The 12,500-nt window shown below is 42.0% G+C and overlaps 1 protein-coding gene across 1 annotated transcript in view; it reads left to right on the top strand.

Annotated features, from left to right (window-relative positions):
• LOC146797821 (delta(3,5)-Delta(2,4)-dienoyl-CoA isomerase, mitochondrial-like) overlaps positions 1-12,500 on the top strand; it is a 197,026-nt gene that overhangs the window by 132,150 nt on the left and 52,376 nt on the right. Inside the window, exon 7 of the mRNA XM_085625006.1 lies at positions 8,673-8,743. Coding sequence (XP_085481132.1) covers positions 8,673-8,743 — 71 coding nt within the window. The remainder of the gene's footprint in view (positions 1-8,672; positions 8,744-12,500) is intronic.

Here is a 12,500-nt window from a genome sequence, read left to right on the forward strand (position 1 = left end):
CATCTAGATAACATATATCATTTTGTTCAAACAGGACGAGATCCAGGATGTATTAACAGAGCTATGGAATTCCAGAAAGTAGAAATACAGGGGGAACTGTTACGTTTCCTCATAAACTGTGTGATCAGAAATCAAGACCGCCCGGGGGTAGACCCGAATGCAATGCTTATTCTTACAAAATGGAGTCAGAATATATCAGAAGGGAGACACGATAAGCAAAATTGTATAATAGCCATGTGCCGAAAAATCCGTAAAGAAATAGAGCGTATTCATGAAGAGAGATTGGGAACAGACGAGTTTGAGCAAGATGAAATGTCCGAATCAGGGAATTCCGCAAGACAGTCAGAGACCATAGCTTATGTAGGCAGAGGAAGATCCTGTGAAAATACTAGATGTTTTTCTGATCCCATACACTCAGTATGCCCAAATAATAGCAGAACGTATCCGACGCCTATAATAAATCTGAAGTCTCCTGAACATTCGTTTCAAGCCGCAGATAAAATATTACGAGAACGAAGGGGTTACCACTTCCTCGATTCCATGGATGAGCAAGAGTTAGCCAGATCAGCCGTTCACTGGATTGACAGTCCTGAAAAATACGGTGATGAGACCGTAGCACACACGTTTTTTAATCTCAGTACAGATGAACAACGTTTAGCTGGAATCTATATGATTCAGCAACTCCTCATATTATATAAGAGCCAACATGCTGACCCTGGTCCTTTACCTGATATATTAACGGAACTACTCACAAACAGATGGAGAGGTTCTAGTAACAAGTTAATTAAAGAGATATTAGTGTCACGTAAGCAGTATGTCCTTTTTGTAAGTCCGGATTCTCTCTCGCTGCCCCGCAGAGAAAGAGCGCCGTACTATATGGATAGACAAAATCCCCTACGAGAAGTGCACCCAATAAAAGGCGAAGACAATGAGTTTCACCGTGTATTTGTTTACACACCCATATCAAAAATGGAATTATTGGAAATGAAGAAAGTAGTACCTAGTCATGACAAAGACCCAGCAGGTTTCCACCGAGAAATTAAAGACATGTTACTGATGGGAGAGTACACCTTTCCTGATATTATGACGATATTAAAGGTGCTTTTGCCTGCTGGCATTTATGAAAAACTGAAAGAAAAAGAGTGGGAAGTGGGTGACCAAAAGATAGACTGGACAGCATTAGCAGAGGAAGAAAGGGGCCGAACTGCAGGTTCAGGGCTCGGGGATAAAGTTAAACTGTTACCAGGTTTACTAGTACAGGTACTGCCACGTTTATTAACTACAAAAAAGGAAGATTGGGGTGCAATCACAGCCTGCAAACAAAAGCAAGATGAAGACACAAGCGATTATTATGCTCGATTTGAAAAATGTTTTGGTATAAATAGTGGTATAAAAGCAAGTAGTGACTCATATCCACATTTATTTGTGACAAAATTAGTGGAAAATGCATTGCCTCCAGTAAAGAATAGAATATTGAAATTCGAGAGTACCTGGCAAAGTAACACTCCGTCGCAAATGCTACAAATGTTACAGTATCATCACAATAGAATTAGGGATGAACAAGAACACGAGCATAGACGCATGAAGGATACAAAAATGAAAATGCTAGTTTCTCAGACAGTACCAGCAGATGGTCACAAAAAGGGTGTGACACATTCTGGTGATTCTGCAGTTCCTGTAAAAGGAAGCTGCAATTACTGTAAACAACTGGGCCATTATGTACACGATTGTCCAGTCCTGAAACGTAATATAGCTACAGGTATTGCAAAGGAGAGACCACGATTAGTTAGACAAGATCAGAATGAACAAGGAGCTATGCAGCATGGACAGTCCATGCCAGCCTCACAGCAACCCATACAGTTTGTGCCAGCTGCACCGCCGTTGCCTGCTACTGCCACACAAACCACAACACGACAAATGTATCAGACTGCACAGTATGAATACCCTGAGTATCAGCGTTACGCATGAACAAGCCTAGAGAGGGAAGTTGACTTACCGCTTATCGAGATTCCTGTAGATCAAGAAGGACCTTATGTACATAGTGAATTATTAGGTCAAGATAGAAAATTCTTACTCGATACAGGGGCAAGTCGAACAACCATAAAACGTAGTGAAGTTCCAGGGGCACCCCTCTCAGGCTCTCAAAATATTTCCCTTGGTTTTTCAGGAAAACCTATTGTTAATGAAGTATCACAGCCTCTACCACTTACGATAGGACCTTTGACACGAACTACAGATTTATTGCTTACTAAATCATGCCCAGAAAATCTGTTAGGAATTAAAACTCTGAAAGCACTAGGAGCCATAATATGTTGTTCTCCGGAAGGAGTAAGGTTGTTTTTACGTGATTTTAAAGGTCACTATGTGTCTAGAGACATGGATCCCCGACTACAAACTTTACCAGTACATCTATGGGCACAAGGCCCTACGGATGTTGGCTGCATGAACATTACACCCTATCGAGTTACCCTGAAAGCAGGAGTGGTACTACCACGAATGCGACAATACAAGTTACCGCATGATGCTGTAGTGGCTTTGCTGAAAATCATTGATGAGCTGATTGTCCAGGGAGTAGTTGTAGAAACAGACTCCAATGTATGTAATTCACCGATAATTCCGATTCTTAAACGAACTGATCCTACTGCCCCACCAGTGTACCGATTGGTTATTGATTTGCGTGAACTAAACAAGTGCATTGTACCACAATTCCCTGTGGTCCCTGATATATCATCATTGTTGACAGCAATTGATTCCGAAGCAACATTCTTTACTGTAATCGATCTCAAGAATGCCTTTTTCAGCGTCCCAATAGATCCGGAAAGCCAATATTTGTTCGGATTCAGTTTAAATGGGCGCAGCTTTAAATTCTCACGCGCTCCCCAAGGATTCACAGAAAGCCCCAGCATCTACAGCCAAGCACTGAAGAGAGAACTTGACAGTATCCACATGCCAGTCAATACTGCACTGCTTCAATATGTCGATGATCTGCTGATCACAGCGAGAAGCGAGCCAGAATGTGAAAAAGCTTCTCTGACAGTTTTACATTTCCTAGCCGACAAGGGGCACAAGGTGTCTCCTTCTAAGCTGCAATTCTGTGTCCAGCGAGTTATTTATCTTGGTCACTCGCTGTCCAAGGAGGGAAGGCAGCTTACACCAGATCGCATCCAGTTAATTGCTAACATGTCAATACCCCAGACACAAAAGGAGGTGCGAGCTTTCATAGGCCTCACTTCATATTGTAGGCAGTGGATCCCTCAGTACGCTTTTCTAGCAAAACCACTCATTCAGTTAACCACACAGGAGGCAGCCACATCGACTGTTCTCCCTTGGACTCAGGAACATACACAAGCTTTTGAAAGCTTAAAGAAAGCTTTATGTCAAGCACCTGTTTTAGCAACACCATGTTATAGCAAACATTTTACACTCTTTGTTACAGAACGCGAAGGTACTGCCTTGTCAGTACTCACTCAGGATCAAGCAGGATCACGCAAGCCATGTGCTTATTTTTCCAGTACATTAGATCCCGTAGCTCAGGCTTTGCCTGCATGTCTGAAATCAGTGGCAGCGACAGCTTTAGCAATCAGACAAAGCGATGCCATAGTATTAGGACATCCATTGACAGTACAAGTACCACATGCAGTAGAGGTTCTTGTGAATCGAACACAAACACAACACTTGACCATAGCAAGACTTACCGGTTATGAATTGACATTGTTTCAACCACACATAGAGATCCGACGGTGTAATACATTGAATCCTGCTACACTATTACCTGTAATTGGAACAGACCCACTAGCTCATGATTGTGTTGAAATCATTGAAATAAAGACGAAACCTAGACAAGACTTGACAGACGTTCCGTTGTTAGATCCAGACCTGACGTTGTATGTAGACGGATCGTGCATGAGAACTAGTACAGGAGATTTAGTGGCCGCGTATGCAGTCACAACAGACACTGAAGTTATTGAGACAAATTGTATAGATACTTTGTCCGCCCAAGCAGCAGAACTTATTGCTCTAACACAAGCCTGTATTCAAGCCACAAATAAGAAAGTTAATGTATACACTGACTCACGTTATGCATTCGGAGTTGTACACGACTTCGGCGTGTTGTGGCGAGAGAGAGGTTATTTAACTTCCCATGGTGCCCACATTCAGCACGGACCCCTCATTCATGCTTTGTTAAACGCAATACATCTACCCACTGCTATATCGATTATGAAATGTAAAGCACACACGAAGGTTACTGATATCATTTCTCAAGGCAATGATTTAGCTGACAGAACAGCTAAACAGACTGCTCAGAATCGCACATTAGACATGACAAAGCCAATAGTTCAGACACCAACACAGTGTATGACAATTAAGGATCCTACACTTGACGTAATTGATATACAGACACATGCCACAGCAGAAGAAATAAAGAAGTGGACTGAACTAGGAGGGATCCAGACAGATCAAGGATGGATGACGAAGGAGAAATCTGTATGGTTTCTCCCTGATTCCATGGTTCAAGCCATTATAGCTACAGTTCACAGTCCAGCACATTTAGGAGAGAAGGCTATGCTAGACAGCATTCAGCACATTTGGTTCAACAAACATTTACGAGCAGCAGCTAAACAAAAGGTTCGTACCTGTATGATATGTTGTCAGTTTAATCCAGGAAAGAGTGTTCCCGTAGAGCAGGGTGGATTTCAGCCTCCTGACCATCCTTTTGAAGTCCTCCAGATGGATTATATTCAGATGGAACGTTGTCGAGGATTCAAATATGTTCTCGTAGTTGTCTGCGCTCTCTCCCGTTGGACAGAGGCGTATCCCGTATCAGATTACACTGCCCCGACTACTGCCAAGCAGTTAGTTCGAGAATTCTTCCCACGGTACGGTTTACCACGTGTTGTATATTCAGATAACGGCCAGCCTTTCTCATCCGAATTAATGAAACATGTCTCACTTTTGTTGGGATATCAGTGGAAATTCCACTGTGTCCGACACCCCGAGGCAGCAGGTCTCGTGGAACGACATAATCAACTTTTAAAAATCAGACTGTCTAAGATATGTCAGGAGAAAGGTGTGGACTGGATAGTAGCTTTACCAGTTGCGCTATTTTACATGAGGATGGTAGCACACTCTCGAACAGGGCTATCCCCTTATGAGGTGATCTTTGGTAGACCACCGAATATGTGGGGGACGCCTATACCCCGTAAAATAACTGATGTTGATTGTAATATGCTGACAGATTACCTGGCTTCCTTGATGTCTGCACTACAATCTTGTCGTTCACAGGTAGTCGCAGCTTTTCCCGACAACACCGAGGTGAAACCTCATGATGTAATTCCCGGCGATTATGTTCTCGTCAGGAATTTTGATCGGAAAACCCAACTGGAGCCAAGGTGGAGGCGTCCTAAGTTGGTCCTGCTGACGACCAGAACAGCTGTGAAGATCGAAGGGAGAAAAGGCTGGGTGCATTCCAGCCATATAAAGAAATTTCATGGACTTCCTCCTGACACAAACAGTACTCCCCGTGTGTCTTCCCCCATTGACTCAAAGCTACCTTTGGCTGAGGCCAGTAGCACCGAACTTTACAAGCAGAAACTCAGGTCCAGATCTAAACTGTCGGACGATTTGATTGTTTAAGTCCTCTCCAAGGTGAAGCGGTTGAATCTGTCCCGACATGTATCCCTTAGGTCTGAATCATGTAGAGTCCAGAATCATAATGAAACGACATGCTTATTGTAAATTACTGCGTAACCACTGTATTGTGACTTTATTAATTTTGTTTTTCTTGAGTTTTTTAGTTACTGCAAGTATATTGTTGCATATGTATTATCCTGTTTCTAAACGTGCTTTCAATATAACTGATGAACATTCTTTTAGTGAATTCCCCCCACATGAGTTGTCCTATAGACTTGCGCTGCGCAATAACACATTCATTAGTATGTTACATCATTCCCATCAGACTAGTAATGCCACCAATTGTTGGGTGTGTGGCCGACTCCCTCCCTATCAGAATAACAAAGGAGTTCTGCCTTTCTTTCCACATCCGTTCACACACAATGGCTCCTGTGGAGCATGGTTTAGTTTATTAAATTCCATAGACCCAGACACAGCAGTTTATCAACAACATTGGATATGGGGAAATCTGAATCTAGTTTTATTCGAAGTCTGCCACCCTAATAAGGAGGGTCACCCCAGTAGAACAGGAACTGATTTAGAAAATGAAGTGTATAAATTAGGTAATTTTACGCCTAATCTTATGATTTTGAATGTCAAATCCGAAGTTGAACTAATTCTGCCCACTATGTCAGTATTTCCAGTTAAGGGTGAATTATGTGTGAGAAAAGTTGGTTCCATACACATGGGCCATAGCCAATGCGTTACTACAGTAGAATATAGTGATCAAGGTAAATCTTCATTTAGAGCTTCTCGCCATTCTTACTTTATATGTGGTCAGACTGCATATATGCGTTTGCCTCTAGATTGGGATGGTACCTGTTACATAGCATTCCTTCTGCCACCTGTTTTTCTAGCTCCCCCTGATTATTATCGAAATGTTCATTTAGTACACAATAGAGAGCGAAGAGATCTCCCAGTTGTCGATTATACTGAGACGGCATGGGACAAGTATGCAGATTTCAATAAAGGTATCTTTCCCTATATAGGTACAATATCAAATAGTAAGCTGATACGTAGACTCACCAAGACTCTTGAAGCTGTAGTAAATGAGACTATAGCCGCCCTAGGCAATCTGACAGAGGAACAATCAGTGATGAGAATTGTTGTTCTCCAGAATCGTCTTGTCCTTGACGTCATCCTGGCCGATAGGGGCGGAGCTTGCAGGGTCATCGGATCCAGCTGCTGCATATTCATACCAGAAAATTCGCCATCTGTATATCAAGCTATAACACGCCTTCATAAGATTGTAAGCCAGATACACGAAAATCCAGGCACTTGGACGTGGTCCGGGTGGTTTTGGAGTGTGATATCAGCCTGGGGATGGAGAGTTCTATCCTTCCTAGGTATTGGCCTTCTTATGCTCTTCAGTTGTTGTTTATGCCTACAATGTGGACCAGCGATTTGTGGTCTGTGTGCCACATCATGCATTCCATATCACAGTTCTCGTTCAAAATGCCGGAAGAAGAAGGAAGAAGAAATGATGCTCCATGAGCAAATCGATGGAATGATGAAGATTGATATCTCTTGAAGGGCAAGTAGGGGACAAGGAGGGAATGTGGAAATGTGGATTTTCCTGATCAGTTATGTCCCCTATCTTGGACCCCAACGGTTCTATATGCATGTTACAAGTACATGTATGTTCCCTCTAGTTCCAGTTTCTAAGACGCAAACATATGTGTGTCTACCGTCGACATGTTCTCTGTCAGATCCGCCATCGATGGGCTGGATATTCGATTCCTAAGTATGAAAGGCCACCGACTTTATATGGCTAAGTTACTCCATTTTTACAGTTCAGGCAAGTAGGCCCGATTCTGTCCTCAAAGCCTTTCCCTGCTCTCTGTCTTTGACAGCTTCAGCTTGAGCTCGCATCTGTATCCATGAACTTTGCCCTACTCCCTGTGCAGCTAACGGTGCCTGCCTCGGCCAGTTTTCGCCTGCCTGCCAAGAAGCTGTATTTCACCTTCGAATTATCTATTTTGCTCTTCAGCCGATGCATTCCTGTCTAGTGATTTAGGTAAACATTTCCTTTAGCTCACAAGCAAAGGACTCGGCCTTTCCGTCCTCCTGCAAGTGATTCATAGCCCTGCTGCCATGGAAAGTTTTCTGCCCCTCACATCTCATATAGACACTTAGGCGTTTGTGCACGCACACAGTCAGTATAGACTAGATTCTGTCCGAGAGTCCTTCCTTGTGGATAACATAGTTCTTTAAACATAGGATGTTAGATATGATTTGGGATTAGGTTGACTTGACCCCCCAGACTTCTCGTCTCCACATGTAGAGCTAAATGTCAAGTCCCCTTCACCCCCTAGTTGCACGTCAATCACACGTCATGCTGCTGCGCGCGCATCTATGCCAAGTATTATCTTATAGATCCACCTATGTCTGATAATCCTAACCAATCATGTTTCTTTTATTCCTTATTACGCCTAGTTTCGATTACGTACCTGTTTTGTCACTTTTCTTATCAAATGTTACGCCTTCTACATTCGTTTCATTGTAATGTACTTATTATAAAAATGCATGTCTGTCAATAAATTATTGTACTTCACTTCCTGAACCCTCCTGGTGACGGAACCTGAAGGCCGCGACTCGAGTCGGCCATTTTTTTGATGGAATAAAGCCCATTTAGAAACTCTTATACCACGGATTCTGCCTCTTGTTATTCTGAGCTATTTTATTTTATTTCAAGATCCCGTATGAAATTCAGTCCGGTAAAGAAGATTTTTGTTTACCACACAGTGACTTGAGTGAAAATCGGATCGAAGACTGTTCACAAGCTGACACTCCTAGATGTTTCTACAGCTCCTTAGACAGCTTCCGCCATCGCCTTCTTGTTGATGTCTTGTTCCAAATATGTCAATAGTTCCCCGTTTTCACATCTTTGTGTCCAGTTTTAGGCTTACCATCATACAAAAAACACCTTTAACTGGCGTCTTATTGTCACACTTATCAATTCATAACTCCGCCTCCCTTGTTTGAAAATGTCTTTTTTACAGGAGGTGGATATTGGAATGGCAGCGGATGTTGGCACGCTTCAGAGGTTACCGCGAATCATTGGGAACCAAAGGTAACTTACCTGAACTGAATGTTTGCGGGAGGGACCATGGCCATGTGGGTTGCTTATTGCCCTTGATTAGGTCTTCTTAGGTAATTGTAATGTGGATGTTTATTTTTCATTTTTGATCTAAATTGACCATTGTCTGATAACTGTTGTGGGTGGCATGGCTTTCTTCTCAGGCAATCAATGCAATGCTGTGTGTTTGTAGGATGTTTAGCCTTTATATCGATTTCTTATGTGAGGAGTGGTACTCTGTGGAGCTCTTTAGTAACTTTTGTGTTTGATTATTTTGCAGGGTATGAGTACTTAGAAAGAAACAGGAGATAAGACACAAGTATCATGTAGTCTTTTTATTTCACTACCTTTTTGTTACTCTTCAGCCGTGGCTATGTCTTTTTACAAAGATTGCTTTTAAATAAGGGGTTGTCCCATAATTCTTGCTATGAGGCAGTTTTGTGCTTTGACCACCCTTTTGGGCAATTACTTTTGTATGTTGCATGTCAGCTTCTCTAAATAAGGTTTCTTTTAAGAGCCATTCTTATAGAACAAACGCTTCTCTGAAATATGCACGCTTCCTTTCCTGTTTTTACTCCCAGACTTCCTGCATTTCTGTGTGTATGATTTCTGTTGGAGACCTGCTTTTTTGGTAATTTTTAACTGAACAGTCTCGAATCTGTCTTTGTGCGTCTGGGCATGCTATCTTCTGCAAGTGAGCCCTGTTCACAGCCAATGATGTCGTTGGTGGTAGCACAATGTCCTTATTCCTGCTGCTGATACCTCTTCAACCTCGCAGCCATATTATGGCTTCTGCTCTGGCATTAGAAGCTTGGCTGTAGAAGTGTCCAAGGATTTGACATTAAGTAATTGCATACCACGGTATATCCCTTTATTTATTTACATTTTCACATAGTCAAAAACTCCCTCACAATATTCTAGCGTGACTAACCTTATGAAATCATGCTACTTACTGTGTATGTTTTAACCGAGTAGCTTCAAGATATTGCCCTGGTCTTTACTGTAACAGATGTTTTTGATAATGTCCCCTACTCTGACTTCCCACTTAGTGGCCTATAGCTACCAGCTTCCTGTCTGAGTAAATAATTTTGTTTTGTCTGATTATATAATGTTTTATCCAGTCACTCGGCATTACTTGTTTTACCAGCGGGCAATAAGAAAAGTTTGTATTTGGTAGTGTCAATATTTGTCCAACATCCTTCAGTATCTTGGGGTTATCGCTATTAGAAGTGGATTCTTCTTAGAGCTCATTAGATCAAGAGAACCTTTATGATTTTTTTTTAATCAAACGCCTTGCCTTGGTAAAAAGTTTTCAAATCGGATTTAAGAAATCTTCTTTTAAATATCCATGTTGCTGGTTGTGGCAAAGCTTTCTGAAAGGGTGCTGTTTACCCCCTACATTACTTACAAGATGTATTCATATCACTTTACTTGAATGTTCACCTGTGCATGCACCAGTGACCACAAGGGTCGCGTTACTAGATGCTCTATTTGCAAAAAATGCCAGTGTGAGTACATTATTTTTGTTAGTTCCTGTCGGCCATATTCGACATCTTGGATAATCAGAGCTTACTGAAGTGATTTGTCTGCATGTCCTGCTTCTTTCTTATATGATTTTTTTTCTTCAAGAGTTTGCTTCACTCTGGGCTGCTTCAGAAACCTTTGTCAGTTGTTTTTACAAGGGAAGTAGCGTTTTGATGAAGCTTTGATATAACTGTACTTTATATCCGTGAATAACCATTGCATTTGAAGCTTATCGGAGTGGCCAGCTTCCTGTTGCATTACTATAAGGTGATGATTTGGGTTTGTGCTGCTGTTATATTGTTTTAGGTATGTTTGCAGTGAGGTTTGATTTTGTGATTCCCGGTGACGGTTAAAACTGGCTGGTGTTGTCAGTTATGTTTCGGCATTGTATTGGCCTTTTTGCACTAGGTGACATTTGTTGAAACCCTTTACTCTTTCTACTGCAGCATAATAAAGGTCAGTTCAAGTTTGTGGGAACTTTACCACTGTTAAACACCCCCAGTTTATTTATCCCCAGTTCATTCGTTTTCTGTAATTAGTGTAGCCCCCACCATTTATGCAGGAGTGCTTGTCAGCCCACACACCAGGTACTTTGTACTACTTCGTGGTGGTGTCACAAGCTTATTTATGTACATTAACTGTGAAATCTACTTATTATTTACCTTATTTACCTCTGTTTTTTAATTTCCTTTGATTTCTAAGTGATAGGATACTTATCTAATTAATACTCCATAAAACAAAGAAACCCCAAATACCTGGCAGGCAGAACGGGATGCAATGCATTCTCTTTAACCCTTTCACTCTGTCCTGGGCTCACACTTTATTTACAAAATATCATCTTACAGGTATTGACCTTCTCATAGGCTTCAGATGTGACTAACCCCAGATGCTTTTTCTGCATTATCATGCAATTGATGTCTCGTCTTAAGCCATCTTCTTGGTTTTTGAGCTTAATGTGCATTCATTTGTAACACTTCATAGCTTACCTCTAGTTGGCCTGCAGCAAGGTCAGTCCTCAAGCCTTTATAAATCAGTTTTTGTTGTCAAGACTCGTAAAAAACTGTTGGTTATGAATTACTCGTCCCCTGACCAACTTCCTTGGAAACCAGACAAATCCGATTGGGTTTATCGTAGGCTTTCCTTTGTTATTACTTTGTTTTGTGGCTTTAGTTAATGTCTTCTCTTTGGCATGTTTGATAATTAGGTGGCTGCGTATTTGAATCCATTATTGGTACTGTGCCTTTGCTGTTTTCTGTAGCTCCTATTTTTCTGGAATGAGGACAGGACTTAATCATGAATTTGGTAGTGTGTGTTGGTGTCATCGACATTAATTTCCATTTGTTAGTGACACTGGGGTGAGTGTGACCTGGTACTGTATATGTTGACATAGATGGGTTTCTATTAAAACACCTAAATCATGATGGCAGGCTAGAATTACTACAGTTCTTCCTCCTTTCCATCTGTTGAAGAATGCCTACACATGGTGTTCTAGCGTCAGTTTTTTGCCTGTCAACCCAATCTGCGAGTGCTGTCCTTGGCTTGCCAGACTGAAACATGTTCTATACTTTACCAATGAACCCAGTACTTAACTTATTTATCCCGCCTCCCAGCTGGATTCAAGCCTTTTTTTCTGTTCCACATTTTTGGGCATTCATTCTTTTAGTGCTGTTTCCAGTTACGAAGCGTGTTTTCTCTAACAAACCTTAATTTCTCACTGGTGTTTAAAAAAAACTATTACCTCCCTCTTCCATGTATGTCACTGAAGATCGGCATCTGAAAGAGACTATTAGTGATGGATTTCTTACCTTAGAATTAGCCCCAGGTGTCAGACTGGATTTGGAGAATTTTTCATCAGCAGTACCCCTGCGCGTTGGTAGGTGGTGTAGGTTGACTCCGCTTTCGTTGTTGGCGTCGTGAATGCCGAAATGACGTCGCGGTATCTACTTAGATGCCGCCCCTGCTCGCTGATGTCAGTTCTTTCTTTTTCTGCGCCAGCCAGCGCAGATCCGGAGAGAACTGTACCCTTAGTCTTATTTGACTAGAGTTCTGTCAACTTGTTTTTTTTCAAGTCGTTCGACTCCTGGTGCAAGGGATGTCACATCGACAGACTGGCTTCAAACCTTGTGACTCCTGTCACAAGTTAAAATAGGTCACCGACCCGCATCTCGTGTGCCTCTGGTGTTTGGAGCGCGACCACGACCCAAGACATGCTCCGACTGCCAGGCCA

The sequence above is a fragment of the Triturus cristatus genome, chromosome 9 (genome assembly GCF_964204655.1).
Source record: "Triturus cristatus chromosome 9, aTriCri1.1, whole genome shotgun sequence".
In the NCBI taxonomy this organism is placed as follows: Eukaryota; Metazoa; Chordata; class Amphibia; order Caudata; family Salamandridae; genus Triturus; species Triturus cristatus.